We start from the raw sequence: 15,241 nt of genomic DNA, 5'->3' as shown, positions 1-15,241 counted from the left end.
TGAAGAATTTCTGTTAAAATATGAAAGCCACCTTCTTGCCTAGTGTTCGGATATTGGAGAGTAAAACCCACAGACTAAGCTGGAGTTTAAAAATCCCATAATTTAAAATATGCTCTAAATGTTTATTACAGTTGATGCTACAGGAGTGGAGATTGTATTGCGAATCTGATGAAGTGGACTTGACTGCTTTTCATTTACCTCTGTCTGCCCCAATTGTTGCCACTCCAAGTAAAACCTCATTTTGAAGGGGAAGCTTCAGCAGCTGTGGATCCTCAGTGGTGGCTCAAGCGGAGCTCATTTCCGAGCAGCCTCTCTATTAGGTGGCCCTACAGACCATTGGAGAGCTTATGGTTGCGTTAACTTTGAACCTTTCCAAGTGATTGCAACCTAAGTGACAGCCAAGATTTTACACAATGATAGGGATTTGTATTTTCTTCTCACATTTTATGTTTCCATGACTCTTGTGATTTGATTACACGTCAAGTTGCTCCAGGGCTCAGAGAATTCATTCACTCAATGAACATAATTGGCACTGGGGTAGAGAAGGAAACTTTCACCTGGTCCCTGCACTCAGGCAGCTCACTGTTAGTTGGACAAGAAACAGTAACAATAAAAGACCAAAGTCACAATAAAATGACAAAAAAAAAACAAGAAAAGGTGATATGTCCATGGTAAGTGAGATCACCGATGTGTAGGTACATCTGTCTTTAGAGGCAAAATGAGTCAACACAGATGCTCTGGTCCATGGTTCAGAGGAAAAGGCTAAGTTCCATTGTAAACTAATAAATTGGAATTCTGGGTTGTATGTGGGTGGTTGTGAGCTTGGTTAATAATCAGTGAACTGCCAAGAGACAGAGCTACTCTCCACGTGCTGGCAAGATCTGATTTCTGAACATTTTCCATGGATGCTATGGAAGTGCAATAATGTATTCTGGGCTGTTAACCATTTCTAGAAGTAAAAGCATCACTTTTAACTTGTAAAGGAATTTAAAAAGCTGACTTTCAAAATAAAATGCATGTGCTTAGATACTTTTTAATTATTTGTAGCTTGGGTTTAATTTTTAATAGGTGTAACTGTTTTACTATAATCTGTTCATTTTGGAATAATCCTAACTATATGAATTATGTTTGCCTGTTTATCAGAGCCCTTTTTGGTAAAGCTTTTTTAAATCATTAATGGTCTTCCATATTTTAATAAAATATTTGAAAGCTTTATTTACCTAATTTGTCTTAAATATTCTGAGATAGGTGCTATTCATTTATTAAATAAAACATTGATGAGGTAATCTTATCTTATTGGACAGATTCCCTGAAAAAGGTAAGTGCTTTCCTGATGTTGCTACTGTCAAACCTTCCAGTTCATGTGCTTACCCACTGCCTTCTTTTGCTGGCCTTTTATTCATCAAGTTCTTTTCACTTTTTCTTTCCCAGCATGAGCATCCATGCTATTTCTCGGCACGTAATAACTTGCACCTTTATAGAAAGGTCATATCCTTGCCAAATCTAAATGATTGCCATGCTAACATATACCTTTAAGATGCTGAGTCAAGATAGAAAATGCCATATATTTCCAAGTGTACACCTCTCTTCAGAAAAAGAAAAAGTGTGTCAGCAAGCATACAAGGAACATGACAGTTGATCAAATGCTCATTCATTTCCCCTGAAATTTCTTCTTAAGAGATAAGGTCAGCGGGGAGACCAGCTTAGGTAATTGTCAGTTTGGCTGTTATAGGCAGGGAACCTTGGTGGTAGTGGCCCATAGGTAGAGTGGGTCTACAGAGAATGCCTCTAATTAAGTGTTCTGGTATAAATAGTGGGCTGAATTTAAGATATTTGTGGTAGAATGCATAGAGAATTTAAAGTGTGAGAGAAAGCTTTAAAATGTGTAGACATCAACTTGTGTTTTATTAGATTCATTTTATTGAGTTCAGACTCCAGAGTCTATTAATAATAAAACCCACATTTGCCCTTGGGCATTTCAAGGTTACAAGATGCCTAATCTTTCTGTTAGTGGACTATAAATGCAATTTTGTTGCCTATGTTTGCCCTTGCAGTAAATGGGACACCATTATTTCGCAGTTTGCAGGTTTGCAGCTAGGGGTGAAGTTAAACGACCCAGTTTAGACACTTTCATAATTTGGGATCATTGTCCAAACTTGTAGTAAAAGGCTGAATTTTCATCATTAGGCCATTTGACTTTTAAAATGAATATATATATTCGAAGATCTCTCAAAGTGAGAGTGAATGGAGAATATGGAGAAATCTCTTAAATCTCTAATAATTCTCTCAGTGTAGAAGTGCTTGCCTCTTTCTTTTTGTACTCTGAGGGTGGGATGCATATTTTGAAAAAAAAATCTCCAGCTGATACTAATATCTACCCCCACCAGCACCCCGTGCTGCATTTTGCTGATGGGCTGTGCTGAGATAATCGGGATTGTCTTTTGCTTCACGAATCTTTTCACTGTATCTGTGAATATATCTGTGAATGAAAGGCAGTGGGGCATTTTAGAAAGTGCTGTAAATTCCAGGATTCCAAGCCAGTTTCAGGAATAGACTGTTTGGACTACAGCACCCCATTATTATCAAGTTGCATTTGGGAAGATCTGTTGGCCAGCTTTCCCTGTGTCACTAGTAAATGTCTTCCTGTGAAAAAGTCAGGGCCAAATGGCCATTGTAATTGCCCAGGACCTAGGGACTCAGAAGAGCTATTGTTTTTGAGTCTTTCCTGATTGCCCTCCCTGCCATTTATTTCTTTACCAATGCATGTGAGTACCCTGCTCTCCTAACTCTCCCCCAGCCCCATCTTACAATTCTTGATATTCTTTCTATTGCCCAGAAACGCATCAACAGGAGAGAAACATTTTTATAAGTCATAGCCTAGAGGCATTTAAAATTTCAATAGCTACTATTCTTTTAAAAAAATTTTTTTCTTAAATGGTCATTTGTGCCAGATATCCTATTTGTATGAAAAATAAAATGAAGAGATGTCTGCTTAGGATTAGTGCCTTTTTTTATTTTTGCGCCTATATTTTCAATAAAGCACAGGTTTGTTTCCTGATAGGGGAGCCCCTTTTCACCTCAGGTGACTGGACTGACTAGAGGTCATTTGGCGCATGAATAAAATGGGACGCAGCGTTCATTTGCTATTTTATTTTTTAAAAACGAAATATTCAAAGTACTTTTTTCTTTCAAATATCGACACATAATGTTGAACTTTAAATATTTACAGCATGTTGTTGTGATGCTCTTGTAGAAAAATGCATGCTTCTGGCCTGAAAACCAGAGCAAAATGCAAAAGACCATTTAACTGCAGCCAGAGAACATGAACCTGTACAGTATCCAGTCACTTTTCAGCACAGGAGTGAGAGCAGGAATACAAAATTGGAACCTATTGTTTCCTAGCAACATGGCTCAGGCCATTATAACACAATTTTCAGTATGATTAGAACCTCTAACTGTTGTTATATAGAAACTGAAAATCTTGGCATACACTGTAAACATCTTTACTTCTCATGAGAAAGTAAGCAGCTAAAAAGAATATTTTTCTGACATAAAGGCTATACTTCTCTTTTTCACCTTTTCTCTTACTGATGCTTTTGCCAGAAGAATAGTAAAGATCTAGACATTGTCATGATTCATACAAGTAAAATATTTTTCAAGGACACAATCTGATATACTAACATTTATTTAAGAGGTTAAAGTCCACCACTAAATCTAAGGAAAGATTTTTAACTGCCAAACACATTTCCTTTGACAAATAATGTAAGATGACAACCGCCAAGACAAAATCCACAGCAAGTTTAACTCTAACTATTTTCACTTACTGTTTAGGAAGTAATTTCTTCTTACACACAGTAGTATATTTGGTCCTTAATAGCTTTCACATGAAGGACACACTGACATAACAGTCACTATTTTGTGGTTGAATTCTTTTTTGTTGCTGTTTGTTGTTTTCCGTTTTTTTGTTTTGTTTTTCTTTTTTTTCCTTTTTTTTTTCTTTTTCAGAATAAACAACATTACAGAAGGCTGTGGAAGAGCAGTCTGAATCTAGTACTAGTCAGGTCGGCTATGTGTATGTGAGTTTCTCCAAGAAAACAAGAATGTCGCATCCAGTCTGTAGCCTTCTGTTTTCCATAAGCTATAATACACCCCAGTCTCTCCAAGTTTCTTTCAATACTTGATTACTGTACTTTTGCTTCCATTACCACTGAACGCCACTACAATTGTTCTTACAGAAACATATCTTCATAAATGCAAAAACTTTGCCCTGACTCTCTTAGGTTACGGTATTATAGTGGGGCCTGGTCTGGTTAAAAATATATATATATTTTAAACGGAAAGAAAAGAAAGAAGAAAAATGTAGAAATAACATGGTAGAATGCTTGAAACTGTGCCAACAGTGATGAAAAAGAAAAATCTTGTGAAAATTATAATTTACTTTTAGACCTCTCTATGTAGTTAGCATATGAGTTCCAAATTATACATTATTAAGTTTTCATTCATTTGGCTATGTTGCATATATTATATATATATATATTTATATAGTCTATATATTATAGATCTTCTAGATAAATTGACAGTGAAGGACACGCTTATTTTATACATTATTTTGCTGGGTTAAAAATAAAACATATGCCTATTTATATAGTGAGTATTTTGCTAAATTTTGGGCTTTATTTCCCTCTCTTTCAGGAGTCATGCTTCTAATCAATAATGATTAGAATGACAACTAAAAATAAAGTATTTAAATGTCTGTTAAACTGTGAACTTTTCAGCTCATTTGGATCTCTAGACTATAGTGCAAAAGTAAAAACAAACCAAGATAATAACAAAAAAGCACAAATAAAATGGGCCTAACTAGGATAAAACACAGGGAATACAACCAGAGTGTTCCCGGCCTCCAGCCCAGAATGTTCTTCAGAGGAGGGCTCAACTACTGTGCTCTCACTCTAACTGATTAAATGGGGTGTGGCTGTTTAGTGTCAGCTGCCTGTATGTTGGGTGTGAAACATCAACTATTTCTCTTTTTTTAAAATATATTTTATTGATTTCTTACAGAGAGGAACAGAGAGTTAGAAACATCGATGAGAGAGAAACATCGATCAGCTGCCTCCTGCACACTCCCTACTGGGTATGTGCCTGCAACCAAGGTACATGCCCTTGACCGGAATCGAACCTGGGACCTTTGAGTCCGCAGGTCGATGCTCTGTCCATTGAGCCAAACCGGTTAGGGCAACTATTTCTCTTTAAAATGCTTTTACTTTCATCAGGAAATGCAAATGAATTGTCCTGTCATTAATTTAAACTTCAGAACTACAAGTCAATGAAGGCATTCTTTGTATTCAGCCAAATAGGAAGCAATGTACTCAATATCTCTACATTCTTAATAAGAAATGCCAAAATGTTTCTCTTATATTTACTACTCATTAGTTCTAACCTTTGGGGTTTTTCTCTTTCCTCCAAAAAACTTTGGAAGTGGTAAAGAGAACAGTAATAGTTCAAGGCAGTATGAAAACCACAGCTGTAAGTGATAAAAAGTGCATTTTCTGAATATATTACAAATATAACTTTCAGAAACTAAAGGCACAAACTAAATAAATATATATTACAAACTAGAAATGCACAGTTCAAGGTAATTACTATTAAGTAAAATCTTCAAATATTTGTTTCTAATGAATATTTAAAGCAGTTTGAAAATGATACACCATCAGTGAATTGCAAAAATTATAACACTTAAAATATAAGCAAAATAGACTCTAATATCGACATCTTGGATTAGTGATAAAATACATCATCACACTTATGAATGCACTCTCTATATACAGTTCACAAATTATTTTTCCATTAATTTAAAAGAACATCAGAGATTCTAGGAACTTAAGGTCAATTTTTAGGCTGGTGTGGAGGTATTCAAATTTTCAACAAGTTTGTAAGTCATTTTAGAATCCCATCCTGAATAAATTCTGTACCAGTAACACACTCCTGATTCAGGGATAAAAACCAATAATATGATTGTAGTCTGGATTAGTAATCTCTTGAGTTGGTGTGCTTCCAATTCAAAAGAGAGATGAGTTAATCATGAATCTTTTCCCTCTCTCACTGTCTTTCAATACATGTGTAAGAATGTGGTAATGCCAACCTGAAGGTTTTGAAAATGAAATGTTTAGAACCCCCCCCCCCCTATAATCTGTGGGTCTTGTTTTTCCCTCACTCTACTTTGTGTAGTAAGGAGCCAGACTCTTTAAAAACCTTGGCCTGAGCCTGGATTCTGACTTTGCATATTTTCAAAGACACTGTCGTCACAAAGCAAGGCAATGACCCCCACACTGCATTTAGGTAGTAGCTGGAAAGAATCCATACTGTAACATCCCATCGTAAATTCTCCTTTGACATAGCAAGTGTTCAGACTTGGGATGAAAGTGCTGAAGCTGGCTCAGGGGGATTTTCTACAGGCCACATCATGCTGTCACGCATTTTCATTCGTGGTAACTTCCAATTACACAGCATTTTACAAACTATCTCTTTGTCACTGGGCACAAATCTCCCAGCTCACCAAGAGGCTTCTTTTACTACAGGATTCTCAGAGATTGAGAAACTGCAGCTGACATTAACACTAATTCTGATCTTTTCCCAACTTTTAAATGATGGCAGAAGAAAATCACATTTCCTTCCTGGAAAATAGTAATTTTCCTAGGCAGGAGATATGATTAAATCAATTTAATGGGCAAAGACAGAGAACTAAAATAACTAACCATATACATTATTTTAGTAAAAAATAGTCCGTCTCTATAATTAGTTGAAATGTTTTAGGTTGGAAAGGGTACACTTAATTAAATTTCCTGACTATGGTTGGGAGATGTTCAATACAGAATGGTACATTTAAAAAATAAAGCTAACTGAGCTGAAACAATGTAGAGCAACTACTGTGATGTTTAGCTTGGTCTCCCCTTTGATACTTTCATTTCAAGCTTAGTATTCAGTCTAGTTTTTAAAGGTTTTGGCTCTTATGAATTTCTGCAGTAGTAGTGAATGTAATTTATTGGCATCCCAGGCATATATGCCTGCTAAAGCCTCTCTTTTTTTTTTGTACCAGAATCACACTTTGTAGTAAGTCACCTTTCGTGTGCACAAAACCATTGGATTAGTGTATAAATACTGAATCACTAACGTGAAACTATGACCAAAACACACGCTATATATAAATGAGAAATTGCTACCCAGGTTAATAAAAGCTATGCTTACATGACGCCAATACAGCTGGACAATTTAGTAAAACAAAATTTAGTCAAAACAGGTGGTATGGGAGAAGTTACATTGGCCAGCTGCCTCGGTATCACGCGCACACAAGCAAATTGTGGCAATTCAGTCTGGGTACCACACCCATAGGGAAGCATGGTAGACAGAACGCAGCCACCACACGCCAAAACACGGCACAACAACATGGCATTTACTTTAACAAGCAGGAAGGAATAATCAGGGAGGAAGGGCAAATGGTTCTCGACTCTAGGAGATCGTGGCTGAGGACATTTCACACTTCTTTGAAGTGTCCTATAGCAGATCTGGAAAATGTGAAAGCGCTGGCATTCTTGCGAAATGCAAGGTTTAGATACTTATTGCACCACTTTTTCTGCCAACAGTTAAATATGAAACTTCATGTCGCAATAGAGATATAGAACCTTGGGATCTTTCTGTATATTTGAATATATATATATATATATATATATATATATATATATATATATATGGCTCGACAAATTTAAAGTGGTGCTTTCTGAAAACCTTTTGTTTTTAGCTGTTTCAGTTCTACTTGTGTTATTTTGAATACTGCCACACGAGAACTAAAAATCTGTCGTTTCTTAAAGAGTTTAAACAATATTAAAATACCATCTTCCGTCACATTGAAAGGCAGTTGGATATGTTTTCCCTCCATATTTACATATACAGAGTTCTGATCTAGAAAACCAATACAATAAACCGTTTTATGTTTTAAAAACAGGCAGTCTTTGGTGACGCAAAGGCAGAGATTTTTTTTGTTACCTCCTGCCTATTTCACTCTGTCTCATAAAGTGAATATTGTTGGCACTGTCAGAGAGTTCTAAATACTGCTCAACAGACAAAACAAAATACCCATCATAACCTTGTACCCTCCCGGTGCTCAAAAGCTGCTGCTTTTCCCCCTCTGTCCATGCCCGAATACCCTCTTCCCCTTCTTGCAACCTTCTTTGTTCCTTAGTCCAGGCCTGGGCCACAGCGCGCTGTCTGGCAATCTCCAACACATGATTCTTTTCCTCTTCGACCGTTGTCCCATACCGGATGTTGAAGCACAGAGCCCCGTGCTGGAGCTGGATATCTGCAAACCGTCTAGTCCTCCCATTCAACACAGACGTCATCTGGGACACAGTGACATTGACACCATTCTCTAGAATCCGCCTCCCCCCAGTGTTACCGATGAGCACCAGGTCTTCCTCCAGAGAGCCAAGCTTAATGAAGTAGTGAGTGTCCCTCCCATCAATGGTAAAATGTAGGTTTTCCAGGTAATGAGCATTATTGAGAATGGCAGCAAGCCGCCTGCTATCTTCATTGGCTACTCCTATAATATCGGCTGTCACTATGCCATCCTTGATGGCGAATTTTATACCTTTTCCAAAAACAGAAGGAACAGAGGCGAACCTTGGTTGCTTCCCTCCTTCAAGGCATCGTCCATCATTGTATCGGGGAGTCATGGGAAGTTGGTCCAAGGAAATGAAATTCCTGAGCTGTTTCTGGAGCTCACACTGAATACCCAAGATAGTCTAGGAAAGAAGAAAGGCACAGTGCAAATGTGGCACAGGATTAAACACCTGCCATACGGTTGCTGACTGTGGAAAGCAAAGGCTTGCAATTTGCTGGTTTGTGATTTAAAAACAAGCCAAATTTGGAATCTCTTCATCAGAGATTTGGAAAGAAAAGACTAACAGGTGACATGATTACTTGGCATGCATTTCTTGGTATCTTGGTGAGTTAAACATAAGGAAATATGTTCAAACTTGATAGCACAGAAATTGAGAGCTAGAAGGCACTTCAAATTAAGTGGGTCCAGCTCCCCCCAAACAAAGACATTTCATGTTTGCCAATTTAATTAAAACCAACTAGCTGTTATGACTGTGTGTAGAGTAATATGTTAGGCACAGGGAGATATAAAGAGATGCATACGGCATCATTCTTGCTTTCAAGCAGTTATGACCTTATAAATAACAACAGCAAACCAGCAAGAAGTTTGCTGACCTTTTTACGTGAACTTAAAATAAAAACCCTTTTTATTATGAAAATTTGCAAACATATGGAGAAACAGAGAACAGAATAATGAACCTTCAAGTATCCAATAGAAAGCTTCAGCAATTTTCAACATTTTGCTAAACTTCTTTAGGACTTTTAATTACAAAAAGCATTTACATATTATATGTATTTACAAAAAAGGAAAAGTCTATAGGACTTATTTCAAATTTCTTTTCCCTTATATTTTTTTTACACTTACATTTCCAGCTCTCCCACACACATTTCAGTTTTATGTTGTTAAAGCCATTTTTTTTTGCTAACACAGAAATTCTTATTTTTTCAATTAAAAGAAAAAGTTCCTTCTTGTTCTCATTTGCACCTCATACTCCTGACAAAATCATCTGCTAAAACATGAAGGTTTTGGTATTTATATTTTTCCAGAGACTATCACTGTAATATTATTTTTGTTTCACTGCTTATATATATTTTTTTCTTTATCAAAATAATTTAATTCTGTTATTCCCATGCTCTTCATGCACTTTGCCCTAGATTATTTTGCAGTTGGAAATCTGATGTTTTCGTGTCTTTTCATTAACAATTTTCTTTATATAGACTCTATAATTGACCTTAGTAGCCCATTTCAGAATTTTATAAGTTCAGTTCCTCTTTCCTGTGCTTGTCTACCCCACCAGTCATCAAGTCACATGTTAGTCTTTTCTTTTCCAAGAGCTCTAATCCCCTGATTCTTTCCCCATTAAAGCTTTTGTTCTACTTTGTCCTTAATCATGATATTTTAGTGAATATTAAAGACAACTCAAAAATAAGTAACCAAATATATGTTAATACCATTTCATGGTGTTGGATGCTCTCCTGTTTTTTTTTTTTTTTTCAGTTAAGTAGAGATGGTAAAACATACTAACCTTTCCAGGATCCCACTCTTGAGTTTTTGTCTGAAGCTGTAGAAGCTCATAAGTTAATTCCAAATTTTCTAACTCTGGTTTGGGAAATCCAGGTAGTACATTGTGTAGCTGGAAACCAAATAGCTCCAACCAACTGCCAATGTCTATGAGACACAAAATTAAAGGGAAAAAATTTTAAAGGCCTTAGTTTATAACCTTTGTGGAAAGCTTTAAAGATGCTTCTCCTGCCTTCAATATGTTTGGTCAATGGGAACTTAGGAATAAAACTCCCCCTTATATCACTCACTCTAAAACATACGGTCCTCTACTTGGAAACCTTTTGATTCATGGATAATCACAGATAGGCTCATTTCACTGCACGGAAATTCTTGTTTTTATTTTTAAAAATTTATTTCTTTTTCTTAAATAGGGAGAGAGAGAGAGAGAGAGAGAGAGAGAGAGAGAGAGAGAGAGAAAGAGAGAGAGAGATATTTGTTGTTCTGCTTATTAATGCATTCATTAGTTGATTCTTATATGTGCCCTGAACAGGGATCATGCCTGAAACCTTGGTGTATCAGGACAATGCTCTAACCAACCGAGCTACATGGAGAGGTCCTTTTTGTTTGTACTAAAATTCTTTTTTAAAATATATTTTTATTGATTTCAGAGAGGAAGGGAGAGGGATAGAGAGATATAGAAACATCAGTAATGAGAGAATCATTGATCAGCTGCCTCTTGCATGCCCCCCAATGGGGATTGAGCCCACAAACCAGGCATGTACCCTTGGCCAGAATTGAACTTGGGACCCTTCAGTCTGCAGGCCGATGCTCTATCCACTGAGTCAAACCAGCTAGGGCATGTACTGAAATTCTTAACATGGTAGTGGTATTAAGGCCACACAGACTGTGATTTTAGATTTATTTGATGCAACAGATCTTGAATTTTTCTTTTATAAAATTATTTGTGTAAGTTTTTAAGCATGAAAACTACAAACAGAAAGCTTACAAGGGAAGTAAAGACACACTTCAATGCAAAAGCATCATATATATGAATAGTTTTTCTCACTCTAGAAGACTAAGGAAGAGAGTGACTGCACAATAACTTGTGGGCTAACTGGCAGGAAGAGGAAGCATATTTACAAAGGCATTGAGATTATGTGATAAACACACTGAGTTATCGCTTTACTCTAGTGTAAAGTTTTACACTGTTTAAATACCTGTGGTATACTTTGCAACATCTTGAATTTTGCCAACCGGGTAGTTATTTTCAAAAGAGTAGAGGTTGAATGGTTTAGGAAGGAGGTTCAACTGTTTCCATATGTGATGATTAGGCGTCGTCCATCTACCAGCAACAACATCATAATCCCTTTGCCCCAGGTGCACTAATTTAGTAAGGAAATCATAGAGTCCTCCATGAAAACCAATGATGACCTGAAAGTCAGGGTAAGTGTCATGATAGATATCTCCATAGGGCGTGTACAATATCTCTTTTATCACCTGACCTCGACTGCTGAACACAGCCAGTGGGGTGCCTGTATTATCGCAGGCTACATAATATTCTTCACCACTGCTTAGCTCCATGGCAATAAGGTGACCTTGGAGATCATAATACAGGGATGTAATCTCTGAGCTTGTGTGGTTGTACAAATGAGTAACTCTTATGGGGTTGGCAAGGTCCGCATAGAAGAACTGGAGGTGCTGTCCTAGGCTGGACTTACTGGCAACACGTCGTCCAAGCCCGTCATAGTAATACTGCACACTCCAGCCAGAAGCCTTATTGTAGGCTTTCTGCAGCAGACCGTTAGAATTATATTCAAAGATATCATTTCCCCTCTGCCTCAGAAAGCCATCTTCATCCATTTTATACTGAATTTCTCCTAGTCTGGTGATGCGATCCCGGAGGTCATATCGGAGAGGAGTAAGACGAGCACTATTCCCATGGCTTAAAAGGTTGATGTTGCCATTCAGATCATAACTATAACGCCACTGGGTTTTATCATTTACAGAAACAGTTTGAAGTTGTCCATCAGCATCGTATTCATAGAAATATCTTGTTATATTGGCATCTACTCCTACTCTTATATCACATATTACCATTCGGCCCATATTATCATATTGAATAGTCATCCAGTAGGCAATTGCCTTTAGGATTTCATATTGGACTTCAATAACTTGGCCATTGGCACTGAAAATTTTGGTGTGCTTCATCACTGTAGTAGTTATGACCTGATTTAAGTCATAATTGATCACACTAAATTTTCCAAACTGCTCTGTTCTACCAGAGACATCAACATATCGGTACAGGTCTATGGGCAAAGGGGTTTCATTTATCACAGCTTGCATGCTGGTGACGCGGAAGTTGTTGTAGCTGTAGTCAAACCGAGCATTCACAAGACCTTCTTCACTGAATCGGAAAATCTGGCGTCCAATAAGAGGTCCTGGAGAAATAAAAATCAATATAATGAGAACAAAGCTAGGTGTTTAATGTTGAGCAATCAGAAAGGTCTAGTGTTATTTTCTTTAGTATTAATGCTTTTACTTTCAAAATAAAATATGAGATTAACCTCTGATATCTAATGTCTGGGTATATCATTTCATAGTACTGTATATATTCTCATAGTGTGGTCACCAGACTTGAAAAAAATTTAAAATACTGTGTATTACAGAATAATTGAATTAGAGGAACTATAGAAGCAATAACCCATTCACTGGCTGAGAAGAGGAAACTGATATTATAAACATGCTTTCTTTTTATAATCACTGACAAAAATACTTTCAATTCATTTAACCTGGGTTACAAAATCAGAGGGTCGGGTTTTGACAAAGTCCAGTATTCAAGGAACTGGATTTTGGCACTTTAGAAACTCCAAGGATGAAATATAATACAAAATTCTGACTTCTGAAGATAATTTGCCATCAGCTGAGACAGAGGTTATACAGGGCATGAACTAGTTTCAGTGAGATTCATATCTTGCAGCTGCATCTTTGGGAAGACTTGGTGGTGAGTAGGAACGGGTACACAGTTAGACTAGGTACTTAGATCTCAGTTTTCTTGAGAAATGAGAGAGAAAAAGAGAAATACACTGCATGTTTTTAAGGAATCAGCTTTCATGTAGCATGTATTTTGAACTGTTAATAGAAGATACTTTGATAAGTAAAATGACAGTTTGTTGGATTCAATGTCTATAGGTTATTGTTTCTATCTCATACTGTGGGCAGCAAAAATCTCACTAAAAATATGATGTGGTATACACATCACTACCCTTTCATAACAAACCTGTTTGCCTGTATCTGATTGTGCAAATGAAGCCATCGTGCATCAGGTGTATTGTCTTAATCACTCCAGAAGACTCTTCATATGTTAATGTGACCTGAGTGGTATCATAGAGAATCTCAGACAGCCTTGCTTGCTTGGTGTACTTGTACAAAACTCTTCGCCCTGTCCCCACATGCAGGGTCTGTAGCAGTCGGCCATCTCGACTATAGTCTTGGATAAAAGAAGTGCTACTGTCCGGTGGGGTGTAGATATTCCGGTAGTAGCTCACTGAAAGCATGGTTTGTAAGCTGTGGCGCACCATACTAGGCATGGTGACCGAGAGCAGACAATCCGATTGGTCATACTCAAAGATGTAACGCCGCTGGCTGTGTAAGAGAAGCATCACGGACTGAAAGGAGACAAAGGCAAAGTAGCATAATATGTACCACTGAAGTGGAAGAGATGAAAGAAAATACATATCCAGACATTCAATACAAATTTATTGAGCACTCACTATGTGCCAGGCATTGTGGTGGGCCCTAGTTGATACAATAGTGGTCAATAATGATGTCTATCTGCATAGAACTTACAGTTTAATGGAGAGAGACAAGTAACCAAGCCATTATAATATAGTGTAAAATGTGTTATGACAGGGGAATCACAGGGTGCTTTTGGAAGGCAGAGGAAGAGCAGCTAACCCAGACTTAAGAGGTCAGGGAAGGCTTCCTGGTGAAAGGTACATCTACTTTGAGACCTAAAGGATGACTAGGGGTTGGCTAGGGGAAGGCAGAGAGGTGGATGGAGCGGAGTAGAGAGAGAGTAATCTTTTTTTAAAAAATATATTTTTATTGATTTTTTTACAGAGAGGAAGGGAGAGGGATAGAGAGTTAGAAACATCGATGAGAGAGAGACATCGATCAGCTGCCTCCTGCACACTCCCCACTGGGTATGTGCCTGCAACCAAGGTACATGCCCTTGACTGGAATCGAACCTGGGACCCTTCAGTCCACAGGCTGATGCTCTATCCACTGAGCCAAACCAGTTAGGGCGAGAGAGAGTAATCTTGACAGAGGGCATAGTATTGTGGGGGTCTGGATAAGAAAGAAAACATGTTTTTTTCAGAGAATGAGAGGAATTTTGTATGGCCAGAGCATGGGTATGTTGGGGCGGAAGTGGTGATGAATGGCAAGAGATGAGGGCAGTTAGGTAGGCTGGATCTAGATCATACTGGGCTTGTTAAGCCATGCTAAGGAGATTGGACTTAAACATATTGGCAACAGGGAACCACTGGAAGCAAGTTGAAGGTCAGGACATTCGCACAGCTGTGAGAAACACTCAAGTTCGTATTCTAGAAAGGTTACTGCAGTTTCAATTTGGAGATGAATTGGAAGGAGGTAAATAGAGGGCAAGGTTTGCCACACATTAAGTTATAGTCACCAAAAAGTGTCGGTTGACTTCATGTACTAGATGTCTTCGTGAAAAGTTGCATAAAATATTATTATTATTGCTTTGCAATTCATGCTTTAAGCTGTATTAGGGGAACATGCCATTAAAGTGGAAAATCCTCTGATTATACAAGCCCTCTCTCCCTAACCTGATCTGTATTTCAGAAACAGTTATTTGTTGAGGCATATGTAATACTTGCTTTTATAAGGTATCCTATATAATAAAGAGGTAATATGCAAATTAACCCTCACACCCTCATAAGATGGCTGCCTACAACCAGGCCGGCAGGGGGGTTAGTGAGGGATGACCAAACGACTGAACAGCAGGCTGCGTGGGGTGACCAAGCTGGCGGGGGGGGGGCAGTTGGGGGTGACCAGGCCAGCGGG

The 15,241-nt window shown here is 37.8% G+C and overlaps 1 protein-coding gene across 3 annotated transcripts in view; it reads right to left on the bottom strand.

Moving 5' to 3' along the window:
* Positions 1 to 8,003: 8,003 nt before the first annotated feature.
* TENM1 (teneurin transmembrane protein 1) overlaps positions 8,004 to 15,241 on the bottom strand; it is a 596,847-nt gene continuing 589,609 nt past the window's right edge. For 2 of the 3 annotated variants that reach the window (XM_023756535.1, XM_023756543.1), the window contains exons 29-32: positions 13,431 to 13,818; positions 11,371 to 12,591; positions 10,176 to 10,318; positions 8,004 to 8,792 (exon numbers count right to left, since the gene is read on the bottom strand). In XM_023756535.1, the coding sequence (XP_023612303.1) occupies positions 8,034 to 8,792; positions 10,176 to 10,318; positions 11,371 to 12,591; positions 13,431 to 13,818 (2,511 nt within the window). In that variant the 3' untranslated portion in view covers positions 8,004 to 8,033. The remainder of the gene's footprint in view (positions 8,793 to 10,175; positions 10,319 to 11,370; positions 12,592 to 13,430; positions 13,819 to 15,241) is intronic. The other variant, XM_023756550.1, reaches the window with a different exon arrangement.

Source organism: Myotis lucifugus, unplaced genomic scaffold, assembly GCF_000147115.1.
Source record: "Myotis lucifugus unplaced genomic scaffold, Myoluc2.0 scaffold_2, whole genome shotgun sequence".
In the NCBI taxonomy this organism is placed as follows: Eukaryota; Metazoa; Chordata; class Mammalia; order Chiroptera; family Vespertilionidae; genus Myotis; species Myotis lucifugus.
This window is presented reverse-complemented; position numbering and strand designations above follow the sequence as displayed.